The sequence below is a fragment of the Ostrinia furnacalis genome, unplaced genomic scaffold, assembly GCF_004193835.3.
Source record: "Ostrinia furnacalis isolate ACB-3 unplaced genomic scaffold, ASM419383v2 OfSCF2824, whole genome shotgun sequence".
Taxonomy (NCBI): Eukaryota; Metazoa; Arthropoda; class Insecta; order Lepidoptera; family Crambidae; genus Ostrinia; species Ostrinia furnacalis.
The window spans coordinates 175,370-202,698 of NW_021133063.1; the positions used below are offsets into that span (position 1 = coordinate 175,370).

The following is a 27,329-nucleotide window of genomic DNA, read 5'->3' on the forward strand; positions in this document are numbered from 1 at the left end:
ACTTGGAGGGGTTGACAAGGAAAGGGCTTTGAGCTATTTAATCTGCAAACTGGGCTATTTATCATCTTTGTCCTTCTAGAATCATCATTCATCATCATGTTTTCAGCCATGGAACACTGAACATAAGCCTCCCCCAATTATTTCCACATTGACCTGCATGCGTCCAGCGCCTTCTTATGATGTTGTCGGTCTACCTTGTGGGTGGACGTCCCACGCTGCGTTTTCTGGTACGCGGCCTCTACTTCAGAACTTTGTTCATCATCATCATCATCATTTCAGCCATAGGACGTCCACTGCTGAACATAGGCCCCCAATGCTTTCCACGTTGATCGATTATTAGCGGCCTACGTCCTTTGCGGCAGAACTTTGTTGCCCCATCGATATTCTAGGATATTTTTCCGTAAAGTGTGTGACTTACTCGCAAGGATTCGGATAGGTGCAGCCGTTTACTCCACAAACTGGATCCAAAATTTTGTGGCAAGGGCAGACGTGTACTGCGTTGCGGTAGCAATACTCGCGGTCATTGCTGTTGCCCATGGCTGCAGCTATCATCAAGATTGATAATGCTGCAATATAAAAATAGGTTTCAGCTTTACACCAATTGGAAAACGGTGAATATTCACCTTTCTAAGACAGTAAGTTGGTTTTCAGAAATGAGGAGATCCGTAAACGAACTAAAGTCCCTGACAGCCCGACGGACTAGCAAGCTGAAGTGGCAATGGAAAGGGCACATAGTATGTAGAGCTGACGGCCGATGGGGTAGCAAGGTTCTGGAGTGGAGGTCAAGTATCGGAAAGCGTAGGACGTCCAAGGTAGACCGACGAACTCACAAAAATTTTCTGCTACCAGGTGCTGAATGCAGGCCTTTGTGGAAATCACTGGGGTAGGCCTATGTTCAGCAGTGGACGTCCTATGGCTGTAATGATGATGATGATGAAGTGGGTTTTCAGAAGTTGTTGGATGCTGGCGGTCAAGCTGAATACTGGTTCTTGCATACAGGAGTTGTAGCGGTGAGATCGAACGGCGACAATATTCCTATATTTTATGTAGGTATGTAGTACCTACTCGTACCTAGAGATGACATTAACTCACCTAATATGACCTTCATTTTGCTCTCTCCACAACAATCTACCACCTTTTAATCTCCGCTCTGCGATATATACTCATGGACTTAATTTGATTATATAATTCATGAAATAAAATAACACAATTCAATTTAAGTGCTACTTTATTCCGACGCGTTTCAAATTGTCAATCATCAGATATACTGTGAAAAATGTTACCGGCAAATTGATATTTCAAGGTGATACTTATTCTAAAGTAGCTTACTATGGTGTTATTTAAGTATTTTAGTTTCAGCAGGTATTACAGATGCATGANGGCGGTCAAGCTGTAGATCCGCTACACAGGAGGTGCAGCGGTGGGAACGAGAGGTGGGTATAGTCCCGTAATATTTACATAAGTACTCGTATAATGATGACAATACTCACCTAATATGACCTTCATTTTGCTCTCTCTACAACAATCTACCTTATAATTTCCGTTATGCGTTATATACTCACAGACTTAATTTACCTAACTTTGTAAAGTGAAAATTCGTGAAATGAAACAACATAATTGGAATTTTAATTACAACTTTATTATGCCGCGTTTCTAATTGTCAATCAATAATTAGATATGCTGTGAAAAATCTTACCGGCTAATTGATATTTCAAGCAAATATTTCTGAAGTAGNAGAAGTAGGTACTTATAAAATAACCCTCCTTCTGGCGCAATCGGGTACGTAAATACTCATACAAAACTATCGCCCGTATTCACAAACATTACTATGAGGTCTCACAGTGCACGTGGACGCACAGGAACGAACCAATCACAGAGCTGTATTCAACGCTGTGCGTTCGATTTGCATTTGTGAAGCATCACTTAAGCAAGCATCGTTTGTGAATACGAGTGTTTATTATTGTATGAGTATTTACTCTCAAAAGTTTCAATATAATAGATGCATGAAAAACTTTTTTTGACCGTCGGATCGTTGCAGTCGAAGCTGCTGGTAAAAGTTAGTGTCAAATCTAACTTTAAAACTATTTGGGTTTCATAATTTTCCAGACTATTTTTTAAGTTACAGCAATGATCTACTATTCTTAAGGTTCGGCCAAACCAACGCGTGCAGCCTGCGTGCGCGATGTTTTGGCGATCAGATACCGTGTATGAATTTGTAGCGATGAGTTCACATCAACGCTTCCTGTCATGGGTCGCAGCGATCTACGCACGCACAGTGATCGCCATCGCCATCGCCGCCGTGATCTGCACACGTTGGTAAATTCTCACAAGGTTTACCTCAAAGAACGGAATTTAAATTACAAAATTTAATGATTGGTAATTCATTTATTGAAGACAAATGTTGTAAACAAAACAATGAAGGACAGTTTACAAAAGGGTCAAAGTGTAAATCACTCATTTAAGAATTAAGTATAATTATATTAATAATGTCAATAATACTGAGTGAATGATAATAATCTAATCCAACTGGATTTTACGTTTGACGATTTAAATACGTATTGATTGCTGGTTCCGGTGACTATCTTTGCGGGGTGGAAAATTAGAGATAAGAAAACAAACTATATCGTTCTATGATTGATTTAATATCATACTTATTCTTTACAATAAATAAATAACTATAATAATCAGTGACGTATAGCATTAACATACTAAAGTAGAAGAGAACAGGAAACATGATAAGGAACAATAGACAAATGAGTGAAGAACGTAACCGAGTGGAGAGAGAAAACAAAAGAAAGAGAGACAGGGTCGTAGGGAGGACAAGAATGTAAAAAGTACATCAGGCATCACGTCATGGAGAAAAAAGGCACAATATCATACNTGAAGTAGGTACTTATAAAATGACCCTCCTTCTGGCGCAATCGGGTTAGTAAATACTCATACAAAACTATCGCCCGTATTCACAAACATTACTATGAGGTCTCACAGTGCACGTGGACGCACAGGAACGAACCAATCACAGAGCTCTATTCAACGCTGTGCGTTCGATTTGCATTTGTGAAGCATCACTTAAGCAAGCATCGTTTGTGAATACGGGTGTTTACTACCTGTTGTATGAGTATTTACTCTCAATAGTTTCAATATCATAGATGCAAAGACTTTTTTTTGACCGTCGGATCGTTGTAGACGAAGCTGCTGGTAAAAGTTAGTGTCAAATCTAAGGTAGATTTGACTATTTGGGTTTCATAATTTTCCAGACTCGTGCAAGTTGCACTAAGTTATAGCAAATCATTCTACTACTCTTAAGGTTCGGCCAAACTAACGCGTGCAGCCTGCGTGCGCGATGTTTTGGCGATCAGATACCGTGTATGAATTTGTAGCGATGAGTTCACATCTACGCTTCCTGTCATTGGTCGCAGCGATCTACGCACGCACAGTGATCGCCATCGCCATCGCCGCCGTGATCTGCACACGTTGGTAAATTCTCACAAGGTTTACCTCAAAGAAAGGAATTTAAATTACAATATTGAAGACAAATGTTATAAACAAAACAATGAAGGACAGTTTACAAAAGGGTCAAAGTGTAAATCACTCATTTAAGAATTAAGTATAATTATATTAATAATGTCAATCATACTGAGTGAATGATAATAATGTAATCCAACTGGATTTTACGTTTGACGATTTAAATTCGTGTTGATTGCTGGTTCCGGTGACTATCTTTGCGGGGAGGAAAAATTAGAGATAAAAAGAAAAACTGTATCGTGTATATGATTGATTTAATATCATTTAGTCTTTACAATAAATAAATAACTATAATAATTAGTGACGTATAGCATTAAAATACTAAAGTAGAAGAGGACAGACAACATACTGAGTAACAAAAGACAAATGAGTCAAGAACGTAACCGAGTGTCCAAGAAAACAAAAGAAAGAGAGACAGGGTCGTAGGGAGGACAAGGATGTAAAAAGTACATCAGGCATCACGTCATGGAGAAAAAAGGCACAATATCATACTTTATGGAAATCTCTCAGAGTAGGTGCAAACCATCAATTTTTAGTTGGCCGATAGTTGTGCCCGATTTTAAATTGTATGAAGAATCGGCCAAATGAAATCGGTGTAATGTGCGCACTTCCATACATGCCCATACTGATCAACTGCCCGACTAAACTATCGGCCGACGAAAAATCAATGGTCTGCGCCTAGTCTAAGAAGAGGCTAACGCGCTCGTATTCACAAACCGTAATTGCTTAAGGGAAGCATCAAATCGAACGCACAGCATTGATTAGAGCTTTGTGATTGGTTCGTGTGTCACCCTGTGCATTCACGCGCCCTGTGAGACCTCATAGTAATGTTTGTGAATACGGGCGTTATTTGAAGATAATCTTCATTAAACTTCATTCAAAGAACAAAAGAAAATATTTAGGAGCATATGCACTAAGTAAGATAGTTAAAAAAGGCTAGATTGTGTAGGTACTGGTCAACTTCATTCTTCAACCTCCTCATGGTCAATGACCTCCTGGCAAGCACCGTCGTATGCGAATTCTGCGTCGGCGCAGAGACGTCTAAAACAAACAGTAATGATTAATTTATACAATAATTAATAAGAGTAAATAAGGGACAAAACATGCGAACATCTGAACTCCTAAACGCGTCTGACAAGCGTAGGAATTATAGGTCAAAATGATTTTTGTCATCACCATCATGAAAATTATCATTATAAGGGTGTCTATAGGCGACGGTAATCACTTACCATCAGGTTATCCATTTGCTCGTTTGCCTCCTGTCACATAAAAAAATGCACAGGACGTCCACTGCTTAATATAGGCCTCCCCTTATGATTTCCTGGTTGGCCGGAATTATTTTAATTTTATTTAAAAAAATATATTAAGAAGATAATTTGTTAACCCGTCGTGGTAAATACGCTTGTGTTACGAGTGGGTTCACCACAATAGTCTAGTGGAAACGGGGATCGAACCCGCGTTCCTCGGCTCAGTCGGCCAGTCCAACCTTCACCGTTCGACTAATGTTGCTTTTTAAACTACAAATCCTAATTAATATGGGTCGTGCTCCTGGAGTGGACAATAAATGACCAGAGGGCTAAGTGTGAGTTTTTAATAAACGCGCTCACTGAGCGCGTCAAAAAATGACATTTAATGTATGACTGATTGTACAGAGCCCCTAACGGGAAACGTTCAAAGACTACAATTTTCATACATTTTTAAATGCGCTCATTTGTAAACTCACACTCGGCCCACTGGTAATGATAACCAAGAATGACGAAACAACTCACTTGCAATCATTCCCGTAAGTGCAGTTATTCGCCGCGCAGACCGGCTCCTCGACCTCCGGACAGACGCAGTCCGGTTTCTGGTACAAGCAGTCCACAGTATCCTCCACGAGGGCCTCGTCAGCAACCGGGTCGACGATGGTGACCCGGATGACTGCGTCTTCTATTTCTGGCTCGACGACCACAGCATCGTCGACCGGTTCTCCGTGAGATTCTTCTTCTTCGACCGCTTGGACAGCCGTGGCTGATAGAGCCAGGAAGATGGAAAGAACTGGAACAAAATCTTAAATAGTCTTAGTCTCACAACTCGACCTGTGGTTGACTGGCAGAGAATGCCACCTGGCATTAAGTCCGCCACTGTACAATTTTTGTGCAAAAGTATAAATAAATAAATAAATATTAGGGTAAACTTTGTCATTTGACACTTAAAAGGCCAATGTCCAATTAAAGTAGGTATATTAAACTTTCCAATGTCCAAACGACCGTTAATTAAAACACTACCACTGGTAATTCTTCACAACGCTATGAGTGTGTAATCCCAAAATAGCTTGTGGATACGGATACCCATGGTGGGTATCCGTCAGGGATATGAAAAAAAAACAAAAATGGGATTTTCTTTGCAAATAAATAATAATCAGTATTTCAAACATACTTAGGTACATTCACTGCTGAAAAATATGTCGCCTCCAATGATTTTAAGAAGGGATTTAGTTATTTTAGGAATGTAGGTATACCCAACATTGATGAAACAAACGATGGCCGTAACAGCGTATTACACTTGAAAAATTTCGACGAGTTCGTCCAGTGTCTAAGTAGCTCAGTTGGAAGAGCAGTCGCCCGGCAAGCGGAAGGTCGTGGGTACAATTCCCGCCTTAGGCAGTTCGATTTTTTCAGGCTGAAGGTTTTACTGGGTATATAATTGCAGATATAAAATGTTTGGGATATTGTGCGGGAATCAAACCAAGGCCAAAAACCGTATTATGAAAATGTTAGCACAGGAACGTGTCAGGAAAGTGACAAATTATTTGGATGTTATTATGTTGAAAGATGATGGAACGGTGTAATGGGGCGGTGTCTGAATATAATTTATTAGGTGCAAATATTTTTAAATTGTGTTTACACGAGTATTGCCTTCTTTACGGTGTAAACTTGGAGCTGGATTTTAAATTATCTTCTCGCTAACTCTTTCATAATGCGAACAGCTAGGGGCTGGAATTCGTTGCCTGTGCTCTTTACCAAACACTATAATCCGGGCTTCTTCAAGGCTATATTTTTTTTATTCTAAAACTTTTTTGTCCGAATACTCGTAGATATTATGAAAAGTTTATGGTTATAGTGGTTTTTTAAATGAAGAGATGTAAAAGTAAACAATATTATTTACTATTTTACTCACCCAAGTAGTATTTCATGTTGTACTTTGAAGTGTTATTAAAAGAATATTAAACATTTCCTGTAACAGCTAGTTTTATACTAGAACTTACAGGAAAACCTTACGTTTCCTAGACAATAATAAATTTTCTATTGGAAGATACGAAATGACGGATCAATGTTAAGGATAAAAGAAAATAGGTGTTGTATTGTCCATTGTTTTGTTTGTAAGATTGCTCAATAAACTATGATGAAATTAAGATGTTGATTTGATAAGGAGCATTACATTATACAGGGTGTCTTTTTAAGGAAGTCGCTGACTTCACTTTATACAGGGTGTCCCAGAATGGGTGAACAAACTGAAACTCACTCAAAACTCAATACACTGTATTGAGTTTTGAGTGAGTTGAACAAAGACATTGAAAGGAAGTAAAGGTATTATATAATAAGTATTTAAGCCGTTTCAGGTGAGCCTACAGTTTGAAAGATAGTTATTAACGTTTAAGATAAAAGTGTTTCATTTGAATATATCTATATATATAAAAATGAAACCCGTTTCGCGTTGTCACGGCATCACGTGTGAACGGCTGAACCGATTTCGATAATTCTTTTTTTTAAATGTTTGTGGAAGTCCAAGGATGGTTCTTACGGAAAAAAATATTAAGAAAATCTCTACGCTAAGGCGGTACGAAGTTCGCCGGGTCAGCTAGTGTAATTATAAATAAAGATTATCAGCATAATTTTAGACTGCATTACGGTCTCTATGTTGTTGTTTTCAACCGACTTCAAAAAAGGAGGAGGTTACAATTCGACCCGTATGTTTTTTTTTCTATGTTTGTTACGCGATAACTCCGCAAACTATGAACCGATTTGAACAAATATTTTTTCGGCATATAGGTAATACCTCAAGGGTGGTCCCATTTAAATTTAATAATAGAAAAAACAACCCCCAAGGGTAGAAAATTGGGGATGAACTTTTTTATACGCAATATCTCCGCCGATTATAAATCAATTTGAACGATTATTTTTTTGTTGAATAAGTATTATCAAAAGGGTGGTTTCATGCGAAATTGAAGAAAATATTTCACCCCCAGGGGTGGAAAATTGGGGATGAACTTTTTTATACGCAATATCTCCGCCGATTATGAACCAACACGCATTTGAAGTCGGTTTTTTTTTAAAGTCAATTATTTTCTCAAAAATTCCACTAAGGTGTAGAGTCAGGGCGTGTACAGTTACAAGACTTACAAGCTTGGCTCTACATGAGATTTCATAACTTTTTCACAGGCCATACGGTATATCTTGTCAACATTTTACATAAAAATGTTTTGGTAGGATCTCTATGTCTCAAACATTTTGTTTAAACAAATGTTTGAAGTGTCAAGTGTAATTGTTCTATCACTCATTCGGCCATGTTTGGACTTTGTAATCTGTTGTCATGAACGATGGCCCACATTTGTGCACGACGGCCGTTTTTGGCGGGCTATTTGGGAAAAGATTGGCTACTTTTGCCCGCGGCATCGCCCGCGTGAACAAAATTTCGGTCTTTTCACAGAAAATCTGTCCCCATTTTAAAAAGTGGTATAAAAACTATCTTTTCATTTTCCTGGACTTAATTTCATCAAAATCCGTTCTGTATTTTTTGCGTGAAAGTGTGACATCCATCCATCCTTATAAACTTCCACTTTTGTAACATTAGTAGAATAGTTAGAGCGGACAGGACAGCTAGAAAAACTATTTTCTAGACACCCTGTATGTTTTTAAGGACTAATGTAGAGATAGACTTTAAATAAGCTCATTTATTCACAAAGTAAAGTGGCAAAATTAAATTCGATGCGCATCGATATTGTACTCTGAAAGAACGTATGTACGAACATTGAAGTAATATTACTACGTATAGNCGAAGATACGAAATGACGGATCAATGTTAAGGATAAAAGAAAATAGGTGTTGTATTGTCCATTGTTTTGTTTGTAAGATTGCTCAATAAACTCTGATGAAATTAAGATGTTGATTTGATAAGGAGCATTACATTATACAGGGTGTCTTTTTAAGGAAGTCAGCGAGTCTTCACTTTATGCAGGGTGTCCCAGAATGGGTGAACAAACTGCTAGGGGAGGTAGCTCTACTAATGTCTACTATCCCTAAAAAATATGGGAGTGGGAGACCTGCATTGTGTATTCAATACACCAAAAAACTCAACTTCAACAAGTTGAGTGAGTTGAACAAAGACATTGAAAGGAAATAAAGGTATTAAATAATAAGTATTTAAGCCGTTTCAGGTGAGCCTACAGTTTGAAAGATACTTATTAACGATTAAGATAAAAGTATTTCATTTGAATAATAATATAATTATAAATAAAGATTATCAGCATAATTATGACCTTATCGTTTTGTTTAATTTAATTAATTGTGCAATAAGTATCTCTAAGCGCTCCTGCACACGACGCCGCTACCGCGCCGTTAGACTGCATTACGGTCTCTATGTTGTTTTTTTCTCAAAAATTCCACTAAGTTGTAGAGTCAGGGCGTGTACAGTTACAAGCTTGGCTCTACATGAGATTTCATAACTTTTTCACAGGCCATACGGTATATCTTGTCAACATTTTACATAAAAATGTTTTGGTAGGATCTCTATGTCTTAAACATTTTGTTTAAACAAATGTTTGAAGTGTCAAGTGTAATTGTTCTATCACTCATTCGGCCATGTTTGGACTTTGTAATCTGTTGTCATGAATGATGGCCCACATTTGTGCACGTCGGCCGTTTTTGGTGGGCTATTTGGGAAAAGATTGGCTACTTTTGCCCGCGGCATCGCCCGCGTGAATAAAATTTCGGTCTTGTCACAGAAAAACTTATTCGCGCATCTGTTCCCATTTTAAAAAGTGGTATAAAAACTATCTTTTCATTTTCCTGGACTTAATATCATGAAATTCCGTTCTGTATTATTTGCGTGAAAGTGTAACAACATCCATCCATTCTTATAAACTTCCACTTTTGTAACATTAGTAGAATAGGTCGAGCGGATAGGACAGCTAGAAAAACTATTTTCTAGACACCCTGTATGTTTTTAAGGACTAATGTAGAGATAGACTTTAAATAAGTTCATTTATTCACAAAGTTAAGTGGCAAAATTAAATGCGATGCGCATCGATATTGTACTCTGTAAGAGAACATTATTATTATGATATACCTATTCTAATCGCTTTTTATTTGTATTTCAGGTAAGTACCTAAATGAATGGTGCCTCCGATGTATCTCTCCATTATGGTGAAAATTTGTGAGTATTATTGCATGGTTTTTAAATGGTTATAATCTTAACTTAGATTTCAGCTTACTGTATATTATTCACAGTGTATCTACAATCTACGCTCCATTATATTTAATGACGCCATAAAAGTAGGTTGTTCTTTTTGCGAATGTATAAAACATTTCCTTACTGCTCCAAAAATTAACCATTTCACTCTGACCTTTCGTAAAAANCGTAAAAACCTAATATTTTCTCCCTCATACATATGCAACCTTAATAACATAATTAATCGTCTGAAACACGTAAACACAAAATAGCGTGTACTTCCTACATACAAACTAATTATAGAACAAACTATTAAATTATGGCAACACTGCAAGGATTATTGTAATGAAATGGGCTTATCAGATGTATTAAGACTTAATGTTGCCATCTTGGTGTAAAGAAAAATGCTAAAATACTTTGTATCACGCAAGGTCAATGTGTTATTATGAACTAGCTGTTCCCGCGACTTCGAAGCGTGAAAATAGCTTGAATAAAATTTCCCGTTTTTGAACATTTTTCTTTACTGCTCCGCCCCTATTGGCTGTGGGGTGATGTGATATAGCCTAAAGCCTTCCTTGATAAGTGGGCTATTCAATACAAAAATATTTTATTCAATCGGACCTGTACTTTTTGANGTTTTTGAGATTAGTGCGTTCAAGTAAATAAACAAACTCTTCAGATTTATAATATTAGTTTAGAATTAGATGTATAAATTCATGGCTAATACGAGTACAATTACACTGAAATAAGATCGCCAAAATAGGCCAAGGTAATAAAAAAGTTACCTACTTTCTTCATTAATGTAAAAGAATTCCCATTAGCTGTAATCTAAATATTTTAATTGTCCTCTTAATGATAAAGAATTTTAATATTTCACAAAAGAGATTATTGTAAAGAGGAACAAAGTGAAACGCCTGGAGCAGTTTCGCGAGCAACGCTGAGCAACGTAGAAATAACTAAGGTAAATTTTCAGTTTTCCTACTTATACGAGTACTTGAATTCATACAAGTATAATGAAGAAATATTTATATTTGTGCAGCTGGCATTGTTTGTATGTTGAAACAGAACGCACACGAGCGACTAAAAAAAATACACGAGTTTAATATTTCTTACGATAATAAATTATTTAAAACGAAGGTCACTGACTGACTCACTCATCATGAAATCTCAGAAACTACAAGTGCTAGGAGTCTCAAATTTTGCATGGGGGTTCCTTTTAGAACGCAGGTACTCACTAAGACGGGATTAATGCTTTTAAATTTTCAAACCAAGCCCTTTTAATCCTTCATCTGCCAAAATTTGCAACACACTGTTTAAAAAAATGTTACCAGCATTTTCGGATACATAAAACTGCCCTCCTACTCTACTACTAGCTACTCTCCCCATCTTTATTTTCAAACATTTTTGACGTGGAATGTACACAAACTCGGTTGATTTATGGCAACACCGTGCATTCAGCTTTCGCTGTAAAGGCTGAGATAGGCTGATTGCAATATATTACGGTTAGGGTACAAATTTTAGTGTGTAAGCGAACGAGGTCGTATTAGAGGGTTGAAGGGGTGAAAAAAGATTAATTTGTCTGACACGGGTTCTATGTAAGTAGTGGGGAGATGGGGAATATTTTGTGACATTTTAATACAGGGTAACTAGGTCAGATTAAAAGATTGTGAGTTATCTGCGGTCAATATTTTAAAAATATGTACAAAAAGGCTTTATCCCAGAAACAAAATGTCGCGGAAGACTTGAAGCACGCCTACTGGAAACATTTGTCTTTGNCATGTCTTCTCTAGTACGTAGTACATTATATCTCAATGTGTACGAAGAACATTATTATCGTGATGTACCTATTATGTACCTATTCTAATCAATTTTTATTTGTATTTCAGGTAAGTACCTAAATGAATGGTGCCTTCGATGTATCTCTCCATTATGGCGAAAATTTGTGAGTATTTTGCATGGTTTTTAATGGTTATAATTCTAACTTAGATTTCAGCTTACTGTATATTATTCACAGTGTATTACAATCTATGCTCCATTATATTTAATGACGTCATAAAGGTAGGTTGTTCTTTTGGCCAATGTATAATACATTTCCTTACTGCCCCAAAATTAACCGTTTCACACTGACCTTCCGTAAAAACCTAATATTTTCTCCCTCATACATATGCAACCTTAATAACATAATTAATCGTCTGAAACACGTAAACACAAAATAGCGTGTACTTCCTACNTCTAAACAAATAAAGATAATTTTGATTTTTTTTTTATTTTGATTTTGAAAATAATTCCTACAAAAGTTTTTTGTTTCTTACTACTGCTGGTTTTGGGTTAAAATTTTGCTCCCAGATTGTATAAATAGCGTCAAACATGCATAGTTTAGTATAATAATTAGCTTGTGAAACTTTTTTCGTTGACTGTACTTAGTGCAAAAGCCGAAAAAAATATGATATTAAATTTATTTAAATCGGGGGCGTCCACCACGGGTGCGTCAAATACTGGGGGACTCGGCCACGGACCCATTTTTTTTGCCAAAACCAAATTAGATACATTTCTAAGATCTCTTTTCCTAAAAACATGTAAATATTGTTCAATGGTTTAAGCATAGAAATGATTTAATTTCCAAATTATGTTACTTTTGAAGTATGTTATTCCTATTACCCTATAGATAGTACATCATTATCATCATCATCATCATCATCCGGTCATTGGTCTCTACTACAGGAGCATGATCCTCTTCAATTTAACCGAGACCAATTAAAAATTCATAGAAGGCAGTAAAATTTTATTTGTAAACCTGTAACCTATTGTTAACGCCATCTATCGGCGCATCAGCGCACATAATACGTCTGAAGTTGTATACGAGCAAGGAGCCGGGAGGGGAGCGCGGGGCGGCCCGCGTCAACTTNCGCGGTCGTTCAACATAATCGAAGTTTTAGTTTTCAGTCTAGGTGAATCAGTCAACTCGTTGCGCGCTTAAGAGGCGCTGTAAAGCGCCTCTCGAGAGCGCTCTATAGTTGAACGATTCACTTAGACTGAAAACTAAAACTCCGATTATGTTGAACGACCGTGAGCCAGAGAACCCAATTCCCTACTACTAACGAGGTCGTATTAGAGGGTTGAAGGGGTGAAAAAAGATTAATTTGTCTGACAGGGGTTCTATGTAAGTAGTGGGGAGATGGGGAATATTTTGTGACATTTACTACAGGGTAGGTCAGATTAAAAGATTGTGGATTATCTGCTTAATACTTTTTTTTTTCGTTTTCCGTTTCTATGTTTTGACGTTGCAGCAGCCAATCAGTACGAATGATAGATAATACATTGCGTGGATTCTTAGAGTGATTCCTGCACAGTATTATCATGCCTTCGGTATACCTTAAGCAATTGCAAGACTTATGTCCGTTTTCACCATCAATTCCTAATTTTTAAGTGACCTATATGTAAACAAAATTCCTGTTATTTGTTACCATAGGGGTCACTTAAAAATTAGGGATTGATGGTGAAAACAGGCATTAGCTTCCTGTATTATTTAGATTCGAAGGCAATAAATACATTTAATTTTATTTTTTTATTTGTTTCATGAAGGTTTGTATAAGAATTGGAACTATCTTGATGTTTATCAGTACCTATTAAAAACAAGTTTTAAGCTACGTTTGAACCCATTCCTTGATTAGGCAAGTTTTGCCTAGTTTGAGNAGTTTTGCCTACTTTGAGACGAAATACCTTGGGTAAAAATAAATATCCAAGTAATGCCATATTATGTACTTTATTTTTACATGGGCTTAGTCATCTTAATATAAAATATGCATGAAATCTCCTTAAAACAATACTTGTTAATTTTCCTCAACTTTTACACCTACGTAATATTTCCTAATACTCAAAGAAGCAAATACCCTTGAAGCCGAGCATGAGGAATAAAATAAAGAATCCACCCACCCGTGAGTCCTCAGGGTTTTGTTTGAAGACCGGATTATATGGATCCTGTTCCGCTATTATGAACTCAGGGAAATATTTTGTATAACGTTATTTAACAAAAATATTCCAGGGTTTTTCCTTGTAAGTTGTTTTTAAATCGATATGAGGTTCTTTTTATTTAAATACTAGCTTTTGCCCGCGGCTTCTCCCGCGTGAAATTTCGTTTGTCACAGATCGTCATAAATTATAGCCTGTTATTCTGGGTTATAGACAATAATACTGTAAAGTTTCATCAAAATCCGTTCAGTAGTTTTTGCGTGAAAGAGTAACAAACATTCAGACATCCAGGCATCCAAACATCCAGACATCCAAATTTTCGCATTTATTTATAATATTAGTATGATATTTTCTGAAACCCATGAAAAATACATTATCCTTTAGCCCAGGTAGTAAGATAAATGTAAATATGGATGATCATTATGAATCATCTAGGACTTTTCATTTTCAAAAACTTCTGAAAATACCTTCGTTCGTTCAGCCAATTGACGTCCATTGCTGGACAAAGGCCTTCCCCAAGGTTTTCTATAACGACCGGTCTTGCGCTGCCTTTCCTTAGACACAGGAAATTCAAATTTCGTGGTTTAAGTAACACGTTAAAACAATAATTATGCAAATTATGATTCCCAAATACGAGTAAATATTTAATCCATGTAATGTACACACACCCTAATTAACTTAGTCAAACAGACATCATATTTTTTATTTAATGTAGAGTTTTCGAGCGATATTTTTCTTTGTGTCCAGTTATTTTTACTGTTGTAAAGATTCATTTCTACATTTAAATGTCAGACAAATAAAGGATTTTTTGTGCAAACTGAGTTTATGTTATGAAATATTTCTCTTTCAGTGTTACTTATAAAGAATATGTTTTCCTCAAACCATAATCCTTTATAAGATATTCCAATAGTGCTCTCAGTAATCACCTTTGAGATACATCTAAACAATAGCACAAAAGGTATTTATTTAGCTGATGGAAACCATTCATCTCACTGACAAAGAGTTAGAGCGAGACAGAATGTGCGGAAGTCGGCCGTCTCTTTCAGACAAAAAGCAAGGCTAGAATGCAGGCTAATTAGTGCTCTAACGAAGCCTAGCTTGGGATGTAGAATTTGCCCTTTGATCTTTGTTTTGAAACCCTGGCAAATACATTAATGTTACTAGTAAGCAAGGTTGAAATTTAATTAGAGGATGGATTAATGCTAGTTGTTGCACATTCGAATCCTGCTAGGGACAAATGGTAGTGTGATGAGTGCAGTATTCATATTTATAGCTATAGTTAATGTCTTTGTATTTTATATTTTTCCAAAATAAAACACATTTTTCCGATCTTAAATTTCTCATTCCTAGTAAGAGAAATTAATTATTACATTAATTTGAAATCCTTTATATTTTAAGCTTATCTGAAGACTAAGTTATTTTTGAACGACCTTATTAGACATTATTTACCAGATATCAATGGAAGATTAATAGATGGCACACTGCAGTTTAGTTTATAATCTAAGTAACCTAATTTTAATTCTATTTTCACTTACACGCTAAAGTTTTATTACTGCCAGGCATGAGATTGACAAGCCCTTTAAAGCCCAGTTCAGCTGACGTTTCATAAAATTTTCAAGATTGTAAATGGCAGAGAACATCATTTTAATGTCAGGCCTTTTCAATCGCTCTTTAATTTTCTTACTCGACGCAAAACCGTGCTTATAAAGTTATACCTTGTTTTACTTCTTTATTTCAGGTAGTTTTTGCTATCTCCTATAACGGTTTATAAACAATGAGGCAAATATTTAACGAACTATGGTTAGAAAACATTTGTATTAACGTTGATGCAAAACCTCGTAATATTATAGTATAGAATTAAAGATAGTATACAGGGTGGAATTTTGTAATGCCACCTGGAGGGAAAGTACTCTTAATACTGTAGATAGAAAATTTTACTGAAAGAAAACATTCCTTTATTTTTGAGAAAAAAGAGAACTGCAATCAAAGATTTTCGAAAAATTTTCGACATTTCACTACCATACCATACAATTTACTGTAACATAATTGAAATAATTTAAGATTTCATGGTTTTCCTTTCATCTGATGTATCATGTTTGTAAGAGAGATTTAGAAGAAAACGAACTTCAATCAGATGTCCTTTCAACTGCATCTAACTTGTTAACGAATATGCCTACAAGTCCTCAGTAAATTATTCACGAGGCCTGCAAAGTGCTAAATCGTAGAGTAATGTCCGCTAAGGAGCTCTTGGCAGTGCGCCAAGTGCCAAGACTTTGTTAAAGAAACAACTGACTAAAGAAACAACTGACGGACGTGGTCGCGGGTCGTTTATATACTAATTTTTTGCTGATATCGTACAATATATTTAGCAATGCTAATTTTAAGAGGGAAAAAGTGAGTTTTGGTAGCTACGTTTTGTGTGGATGTACAGGATAATAATATATTTATTTTTGCCATGAAATTCCGCAATGTAAACATAGTTTGTTTTTCTTTTTTTGAGCTGAAATATTCCAACGTTGATATGGACGAGTAAGATTGACAAATAGAATCTATCCTTTTATGATGAAACACTTATTTTTTTAATCGTCATTTGTCCGAACTTTCCTTCCTTCCTTCTACTCGTATTTCACTCATAGCAATAATATTATACCAATTTTGGACTGAGTTGCACCACCTAACTTTGACCGTTACTATAACGAAAACCGGTGCTTTTTGTATGGAGTTTCACAGATTTTTGACGTTTGTCAACGTTAAAGTAATACGGTGCAACCCAGCCTTAGAAAACTGCTCAGTCATTTTCGACCACGAGAGAAAAATTTTACCAAACATTTTCTTCTATAAAAACACACGCATATTAAAACTGCCCGGAGCAGTCTCTCTAAAGCTCGCCATGATAAACGATTTTGTTTCTTATTGCTAGAAGCATAATGCCTCATTATGGATGCAGTTTAAAACGGCAGCTGCTGTTGATGTTGTCACAGACAACACTCGCTGTTTGCTGACACAGTTCAGACATGGATCTGACGTCGATGTGCAGTCTAAAGTTTACAGTCAGGACATCGGACTATAAAATTTTACTGCAAAATCGTACTTTATAAAATCAAAATTCAAAAATATTTTATTCACTTATGAACGTCAAAATACAGTAAACAAGTTTCAACAGTATAGCTCTTATAGTTTCGGAAAAAAATGGCTATGACATACGGACGGACAGACGGACGGACAGACGGACGGACAGACAGACAGACAGACAGACAGACATGACGAATCTATAAGGGTTCCGTTTTTTGCCATTTGGCTACGGAACCCAAAAAAGGTAGCCCATAAGGGACACTTAACAGTCTCCTTATCTTTTGGGCCCTACCAGCGCTTCAAGACAAACATCTTATTTTATGGCAATCGTCATCTTCGTCTGTACAAAGAGTGCACTTCTTTATACAGTCAGCGTCAAATAGTTTGTGACACCAAAAGCAGCCAAAAAGTTCGCAACACGTCTTTGTTACAATAAAAATTGGAATATGGTTGTGTTTTCAACTTTTTGGCCACTAATGACTTAGTTTTCGTGTGATACCTAATTGAATTTTAAGGGAATGAATTTACATTCACTGTTTTCTTCTACCAGTGCGTACCTATGGTTAGTCAGCCATGAAAAATAATGTTCGTGTTCGAATTTTCTTTAAAACACTCTTTTTTTTCGGAAAAAATCCGTTCATTTTGAACTTAAAACATAGTGTTAACAATTGCATAAAAAGTAGTACCTATTCTATATTTTATGAACATCGCTTCTGAGGGGAGTACCCATTTAACAAGAGTTTCATGTTATTTAACCCATCTGCGACCGCATAGAAACACGGACAAGTTGAAGTTGAAAACGGTGTTAATATCCGCCCCGCAGCAACAAACCCTGCTAACACAACACACGCAGTTTGCTGACACAACAACCGGGCTGAGTTAAACGCCGACAGGCTGACGTGAGCATCGAGAGGTTAAATCCAGTTTAATATAACGGCGATTGAAATTGTCCGAACGATCTTTAGTAAGAATAAAAATAAATTGGTTTTCGATTGATATGAGTAATATCATCCGTGAAATCTCTTCGTGTGTAGTCTGTTTTAACCTTCGTATACCCGCGCCAAAAAGCATTACACATATACCCGCGCACGGTCTCTCAGACCGAAAGTTGAGCTCGTGTTTTATAGTATAATTGTGTACTGTATTGTACTATAATTTTCTTTAAATTATACGTTAAGGTTATAATTGCATAAAAAAATTAAAATAAATTTTATATTTATAGATATTTTGATTTAATCAGCCTTTAAATCAGACTTAAAATTTCAACAAAATTTTACATCAGCCTTTAATAACAAAAATAAACTTTTTTTCTTTTGAAGCCTAAAAAATTACTATAAAATATAATAAATGGAAGTATCCTTAGTAATATAAAAGAACAAAACAGCCTCATCACTGTCACTCTGGTCATCATATTTGGAGTTCGAATCTTCACATTCTAACAGCGCCCTTATCCTTGCTTCGTTCATTATGACGACAGAAATGGCTAAAACAAATTAATAATAATAAAATACAGTAATACTTAATTGATATGAAACGCCACTAAAATATGACGATACATTTTATTGAGTAATATTGTGAAATAAAACAATAGTAACATACCTGAAGTAGAAACACGTATACCCGCGTCGGTCTCACAGACCGAATAACAGTAAAAAGTGACACACGTACACTTGGCAGCAGCGATTGAACAACACTAAACAATGGCAGGCCACAAATCATGAAGCTACTAAAAACCGCAAAGTCATAGAGTTAATACTTTTTGAAAAAACTCCGAATTATTAGTTCGTCGGTCTGAGAGACCAACGCGCGGGTATAGGAAGGTTTTAAGGTCACTGACTGACTCACTCACTCATCACGAATTTTTTTTTATGTGACAGGAGGCAAACGAGCAGACGGAATCTAATCTCAGAAACTACCAGTGACTCATATGCCCGTTTTCACCATCAACATGTATGTTTNCATCGATATGAGGTTCTTTTTATTTAAATACTAGCTTTTGCCCGCGGCTTCACCCGCGTGGAATTTCGTTTGTCACAGATCGTCATTAATTATAGCCTATATTATGTTATTCTGGGTTATAAACAATGATACTGTTTTTTTTCTGGTGTGCAATAAAGAGTATTTATTATTTATTATTATTACTGTAAAGTTTCATCAAAATCCGTTCAGTAGTTTTTGCGTGAAAGAGTAACAAACATTCAGACATCCAAACTTTAGCATTTATAATATTAGTAGGATATTTTCTGAAACCCATGAAAAATACATTATAACCCTCTTTTAGCCCAGGTAGTAAGATAAAATGTAAGTAAGTATGGATGATTATTTTTAACCATGGTATTATGAAATCATCCAGGACTTTTCATTTCCAAAAATCTCTGAAAATACCTTCGTTCGTTCAGCCAATTGACGTCCACTGCTGGACAAAGGCCTTCCCCAAGGTTTTCTATAACGACCGGTCTTGCGCTGCCTTTCCTTAGTTAAAGGAAATTCAAATAAAAATAATAATTGTGGTTTAAGTAACACGTTAAAACAATAATTATGCAAATTATGATTCCCAAATTAATATTTAATCCAGGTACACACACCTTAATTAACTTAGATAAACAGACATTTCATTTTTTTAAATAATGTAGAGTTTTCAAGCCATATTATTCTTTGTGTCCAGTTATTTTTACTGTTGTAAAAAATCATTTCTACTTATAATAGTAGACATAATAAATATACGAGTATAGTTTTGTGCCAACTGAGTTTATGTTATGAAATATTTCTCTTTCAATGTTACTTATAAAGAACATGTTTTCCTCAAACCATAATCCTTTTTAAGATACTCCAATAGTGCTCTCAGTAATCACCTTTGAGATACATCTAAACAATAGCACAAAAGGTATTTATTTAGCTGATGGAAACCATTCATCTCAATGACAAAGAGTTAGAGCGAGACAGAGTGTGCGGAAGTCTGCCGTCTCTTTCAGACAAAAGCAAGGCTAGAATGCAGGCTAATTAGTGCTCTAACGAAGCCTAGCTTGGGATGTTAGAATTTGCCCTTTGATCTTTGTTTTGAAACCCTGGCAAATACATTAATGTTACCAGTAAGCAAGGTTGAAAGTTAGTTAGGGCATGGATTACAATGCTAGTTGTAATGGCACATTCGAATCCTGCTAGGGACAATAAATGGTAGTGTGATGAGTGCAGTATTCATGTTTATAGCTATAGTTCATGTCTTTGTACCTATTTAGGTTACGTGAGGTAGCTTTAAGACATTTTTTTGGGTCAGGGCCGAGTCCCCCAGTTTTCGACGCACCCGTGGTCGACGCCCCCGGTCAGTTAAATTCGATTGGAAGCAATTTTTAATCAAATGTACAGTCAGGCACAAAAATGTTTATAAACGAATAAATATTTATTAGGCCAGTAGAATTAAACACAAAAATGAATCTAATGAAATGAATTATATCTGGCACTTAGTCAGAAGGGTATCTTGGACTTGTCATGCTCACTAAAATGTCTTTGGGGTAGTGGCGTGTGAGGCGGGTCGCTACATTCCCTACAATATGGTCGAGTGAAGCGATGGCTGGTTCACACGTCATGTCTGTGAACAGGCGCTGCCTTCGGGGACTGGTCAAGGAAAGATATACCTGACATAAAATATATGTATCAAAACGCAACAATTAACCTAGAAATTATTGTGGGTAGGCGATGCGACTAACGCGCTCAGGATTATGGGCCAATCTGATTCACCTACCTGACGCTATGAATAGACACAACCACGCAAAATGGTTCGATCGCACGTGACGGTTTTGTGGTCGTCGACAGTTAGACACACACAATCACTGTATACACAAACACTTTATTACATTACAATTTATTTATTATGTACACCCACACAGTTTTGTTTTTCAAATATTATCGTTTTATTTATAATATCTTATTACATCTTTTCTTTATAATAATATTATACTGTACTTACACTTAAAATTTATACGCGCACTATTATTATTATTTATGTATGTATATTTTATGCAGTATAGGTTAGTGTCCGTGACTCCCACTCGGCATGGGGCACACTGAAAACCAGCGTCGTGGCCTCCCTCACCGGGGGCCATGGCATATGCTGAGTGGGGTCCCATTGCGATGGACATCGCTGTGCGACAGGGTGGCACTGCTCAGTTTTACTTTCACTTTCATTGTATGTTTTATTTTATGTCACCTATGTCTTATTTACTTTTTTTTCTATTATTTACATCTTTTGTCTTCTGTGATGTCCATGGCAATAAATGTTTCTTTCTTTCTTTCTTTCTATATTTCTCCTTTAAACTTTGATGTATTTCAGTTTTTAACTAGGTATATTATTTTCAGGTGTGTGAATTATCCATAACTAAACAGAAAAACTACAGGAAAAGCGCAGGACCGTTCATTGTGGAAAACCTTGGGGGAGGCCTTTGTCCAGCAGTGGACGTCATTTGGCTGAAACGAACGAAACAGAAAAACTAAAAGGTGAAAAAGGACCAAAGCATGGTCAGTTAATAATGTTATAACTTGTGAGAAGCAAATGTAGAGCGTAGTAAAGAAATTCCTCACTGAAACTCAAATCAACCACCACAATGCTGACTCTACCAGTAGTTCTTGCAACTCACGAAGGCGAGTGAGCATTACTTGTATGTGTACGTGTACATGCACATAACGATAGTGGAATGTCTATCAAAACTTTAAAAAAACGAACAGTAGCGAGCCACCACACATGAAGCTCACTCGCCTTCGTGAATTGCAACAACTATAGTACGGCTAGCACGAAAAACTTTCGAGTTCGAATCGCCATCAAAAGATTTAGTACGAAAACTACAACTGCGCCCTTGTGAACGTTTCGTAAAGTGAACTTAGTATGATGTTGAGTANGTTATTCATTCAATGTACAGACTATTTTCACTATTTCACTGCCTGATATGAAATTGACAAGCCCTTTAAAGCCCAGTTCAGCTGACATGACATCAAATTTTCAACATTATAAATGGCAGGGAACAATTTTATTTGGCCTTATCAATCGCTCTTTAATTTTCTTAGTGGACAAAAACCGGGATTGTGAAGTTATTAACATTGTTTTAATTGTTTATTGTAGGTAGTGTCTGTTATTCTTCTTCTTCTTTTCGTGTCGACAACAAACCTACACAGTGTCAGCCCAAAACTCCACCACAAGAGTGACGTTGTCAACAGCACTCATCAAATCCACCTGTTATATCAACTATACCGACTTATATATAAAAAATACCCTTATGTCCAAAGGGTACTACAAGGTTCGAGACTACATATATTGATGACAAGGATGCGTGGTCAGTTCAGTCTGCACATATTTGATGTACTTAATTTGACTATTCTTACCGTTAGATAATTCCTGGCAATAAGTGGTGACTGAGTTTGTTCCGGCGTTTCTTCTCAGCACTTGCCATATGTTTGTCTCGAAGCGCTGGTAGGGCCCAAAAGATAAGGAGACATGTAAAGTGCCCCATAAGGGCTACCTTTTCTTTTTTTATTATTTTCTATTGACGTTCATAAGTGCCACTTGTGGTCTAAACTGAATAAATATTTTTTGATTTTGATTTTTGAATAAATTACGAAATTCTTCGAATATTGACACCCCTTATGATATTTTACATTACCACGACCACCATTATTCAAATATTTCTGTTTTTTTGTTTGTATCGGCAACTTAAGAGCGTTGTCACATTTTTCATGCAGAAATCGAGAATTTGGCAGATTTCGAAATGATTTTAGTCATATAATTTATTGTTATAGCTTCTTTTGACTTATATCATCGTAATTATCATACGTTTTTACGGAATGTCTATTGACAAAATCTCGTTCAAATTGGATTTTTGCCTACGAAAACAGCGAATTTCGAAAGCCCGATTTCCAGGTAACTCGCGAAGGCACAACTTTGAACTAATATTACAACAAATTTATTTCTAAGTAAGAAGATAAAAAGTGGTTCACAATGTGTTAAAGTATTTGTCGAAGAGAAATACTAAGGGTTCGGACAATATTTTCATTGAATAATGTTTCCGACAAAGGTTGTCAAATTGACTGACATGTTTATCGTATAGTACAGTCAACTATGAAAATTAGCTGTGGTTTGTTTCAACTACCTATTTTAAAGTTTTTTGTCACTTTGTAAGTATTGAATTTTATGGAATTGGGAAAGAAGTACCGAGCTTGAAGCGCTCATGAGCAGACATTGTAGTTAAATATTCAAGTTCAGAATTTGATTATTGATGAATAATAATAAAATCCTACTTGCTCGATTGATGGTTTCATTTAATTTATTTAAACCAGTTTACCTATAATATAATACGTTTTTGTTAATTTATGAAAATATTAAATAAGCTTATAATCCTGAATCCTGATACATAAAGTTAGCCTATTAATTTAATACAGGTACGACTGTACCCAGTGTTGCACTATCAAATGCAATTGAAGCGCCTCTATGCCAGGGTTTTTATGTTCCTGGTCAGGCTATAAGTAAGAAGATAAAATGTATTCATTAGAATAAGCATACCCTGAAGAAGAAAGTGTATTGAGAAAATTTGGATGTTTAATTCATTAAAATTAACAATGAGGCAAATAATTAACTTATGTTCAAAAAAAACTTGACACTAACGTCGATGTAAAACCTAGTGACATTAACACTTGCCCCTGGCGGATTCACAATGAAGTATGGTACGTTAGAAGAATCAGAAGAATTAAATTTTACGTTAACCGTGTTAATAATATGGATGGAAAATGATCATTTTCCGCATGGTGCATATGACGTGGCTTTTTGCGTCTGAAATTAAATCAAAATCAATACTTTTGGAATTTTGTACTGTCAGTTGCGAACGCAGTTTTTTGCTCTCATTAGGTACATAATAAATTCCATATCATTAGGTACAAGTAGGTATGTCTACCATGTCACATTAGAAGGGGTTTAACATAAAAAAAAATTGACGAAGCTTCTGAGTTGAAAACCACAATAATCCTTTAATTTTTACCACACGAAAAAAAACGTCTATAAAACGCTCGCAATTATTAAGCTTAACAAACAGAACAGCAAATCGAACGCACAGCGTTGAATAGAGCTCTGTGATTGGTTCGTGTTTCACCCTGTGCATCTACGCGCACTGTGAGACCCCATAGTAATCTTTGTGAATACGCGCGATAATTTAATTTTCCGTATTAAGAACTGTTTAGTTAGATAATGACACCTCCTGCAATTTTTCAAAAACAACCTGATGTCCTTTGAACTGCTACTAACTTGTTAACGAATATGCCTACAAGTCCTCAGTAAATTATTCACGAGGCCTGCAAAGTGCTAAATTGTAATGTCCGCTAAAGGAACTCTTGGCAGTGCGCCAAGTGCCAAGACTTTGTTAAAGAAACAACTGACTAAAGAAACAACTGACGGACGTGGTCGCGGGTCGTTTATATACTAATTTTTTGCTGATATCGTACAATATATTTAGCAATGCTAATTTTAAGAGGCAAAAAGTGTGTTTTGGTAGCTATGTTTTGTGTGGTAAATCTTGCAGGATATGTTTATTTTTGCCATGAAATTCTGCAATGTAAACTTAGTTCGCTTTTTCTTTTTCAAGCTGAAATACACCAAGGTTGATACGGACGAGTAGATTGACAAATATAAGTACAAAATGCCTTTTATGATGAAACACTTATTTTTTATTCGTCATTAATTTGTCCGATCTTTCCTTCCTTCTATTTCACCCATAGCAAAATACTACACTCGACATCAAATAAATCGCACCTCACCCACTTCTAAACTTCTATTCATTAAAGAAAAGGTTTTTATTTACCCCAAAAATGTGTTTTTAGAAGGATAAAGACTCACTTCTTCAGAAAATAGGTAGTTACGCTTGAGCCAACTTTTATGGCTATAAAACTGTTAAGTTGGGATTAATCACAATCCATCTGTTAAAGAAGACACGTGTGATCATTATTTGGTTTTATAACCATAAAATTTGGTCTAGTTGATTCCAGAGGTGAGCCCAAAGTGAGGTCTTTTTTCAAGTCACATTTATGGTATATATGTTAATAATGTATTTAGAAATTAAATGTGTTTTTCTTTAAGGGTATTTATTGGGCTTTAAAATAACACCAATATTGTTGGGGCACCATGATTGTATCAGAAGAAAATATTTAAAGTTCACATCGCGGAAGGTGCGGTTTATTTGATGTTAAGTATAGTTTTAGGCTGAGTTAATAGAATAGTGACTGAGTTTCTTGCGCTGCTTCTTCTCAGCACTGGCCCATTTATTGTCCCGAAGCAGTGGTAGGGTTAATACTGGGACGTGTAAAAGTGCTTTTTAAAAGCCTATTTGCAAAAATAAATGAGTTTTATGAATTGCACCACCTAACTTTGACCGTAACTATTTTTTTTTTAAATCCACAACGAGGAAGCTCTTGGCCTGTATCTCACCTGATGGTAAGTGACGAACAACTATAAACTATAACGATAACCGGTGCTTTTTGCATAGATTTTGACAGATTTTTGACGTTTGTCAACTTTAAAGTAAGATGGTGCAACCCAGCCTTAGAAAACTGCTCAGTCATTTTCGACCACGAGAGAAAAATTTTACCAAACATTTTCTTCTATAAAAACACACGCATATTAAAACTGCCCGGAGCAATCTCTCTAAATGATGAACGACTTTGATTCTTATTGCTAGGAGCATAATGCCTCATTATGGATGCAGTTTAAAACGGCAGCTGCTGTTGATGTTGTCACAGACAACACTCGCTGTTTGCTGACACAGTTCAGACATGCATCTGACGTCGATGTGCAGTAAAGAGTAGGTACAGTCAGGACATCGGACTATAAAATTTTACTGCAAAATCGTACTTTATAAAATCAAAATTCAAAAATATTTTATTCACTTATGAACGTCAAAATACAGTAAACAAGTTTCAACAGTATAGCTCTTATAGTTTCGGAAAAAAATGGCTATGACATACGGACGGACAGACGGACGGACAGACAGACAGACAGACAGACATGACGAATCTATAAGGGTTCCGTTTTTTGCCATTTGGCTACGGAACCCTAAAAAGGTAGCCTCCTTAACAGTCTCCTTATCTTTTGGGCCCTACCAGCGCTTCAAGACAAACATCTTATTTTATGGCAATCGTCATCTTCGTCTGTACAAAGAGTGCACTTATTTATACAGTCAGCGTCAAATAGTTTGTGACACCAAAAGCAGCCAAAAAGTTCGCAACACGTCTTTGTTACAATAAAAATTGGAATATGGTTGTGTTTTCAACTTTTTGGCCACTAATGACTTAGTTTTCGTGTGATACCTAATTGAATTTTAAGGGAATGAATTTACATTCACAGTTTTCTTCTGCGAGCGCGTATGGTTAGTCAGCCATGAAAAATAATGTTCGTATTCGAATTTTCTTTAAAACACTCAACTTTTTTTCGGAAAAAAAGTCCGTTCATTTTGATCTTAAAACATAGTTTAAACTACTTAGTTTTTGTTAACAATTGCATAAAAAGTAGTACCTATTCTATATTTTATGAAAATCCCTTCTGAGGGAAGAACCTACCCATTAATAAGAGAATTCCTTGTTATTTAACCCATCTGAGACCGCATAGAAACACGGACAAGTTGAAGTTGAAAACGGTGTTAATATCCGCCCCGCAGCAACAAACCCTGCTAACACAACACACGCAGTTTGCTGACACGACAACCGGGCTGAGTTAAACGCCGACAGGCTGACGTGAGCATCGAGGGGTTAAATCCAGTTTAATATAACGGCGATTGAAATTGTCCGAACGATCTTTAGTAAGAATAAATTAAAATGGTTTTCGATGGATAAACGAGTAATATTACAACGAGTGAAATGTCTTCGTGTGTAGTCTGTTTTAAGGTAAAAAACGGGACTATTCCCACCTCTCGTTCCCACCACTGCAACGCCTGTGTAGCCAGGATCTACAGTTTGACCGCCATAAAAACCCAACCAATGAAGGTCAAGTTTGTCCCGGGAGAAAGTTAAACTGTCATTGGACCCGCAACGAAATTTAATCAGAAGAACATAGGAGAAGTTCGAAATTAAGGTTCGACTTCCCTCCATTGCACCACGGACAATAAATACATATAATTTTAGGTCACTGACTGACTCACTCACTCATCACGAATTTTTTTTTATGTGACAGGAGGCAAACGAGCAGACGGAATCTAATCTCAGAAACTACCAGTGACTCATATGCCCGTTTTCACCATCAACCCCTAAATTTTAAGTGGCCCCTATGGTAACACATAATATGAAATTTGTTGTTATAGGGGTCACTTAAAAAT

At 36.2% G+C, this 27,329-nt stretch overlaps 1 protein-coding gene across 1 annotated transcript; it reads right to left on the bottom strand.

The window, feature by feature from the left end:
• Positions 1-4,300: 4,300 nt before the first annotated feature.
• Positions 4,301-6,730, bottom strand: LOC114356517 (uncharacterized). The gene is made up of 3 exons (XM_028309742.1): positions 6,685-6,730; positions 5,295-5,562; positions 4,301-4,566 (listed from the first exon to the last, which is right to left on the bottom strand). Exons 1-3 carry the CDS (start codon positions 6,698-6,700, stop codon positions 4,488-4,490), a joined length of 363 nt encoding a protein of 120 aa, XP_028165543.1. The 5' UTR covers positions 6,701-6,730; the 3' UTR covers positions 4,301-4,487.
• Between the last annotated feature and the right edge of the window lie 20,599 nt (positions 6,731-27,329).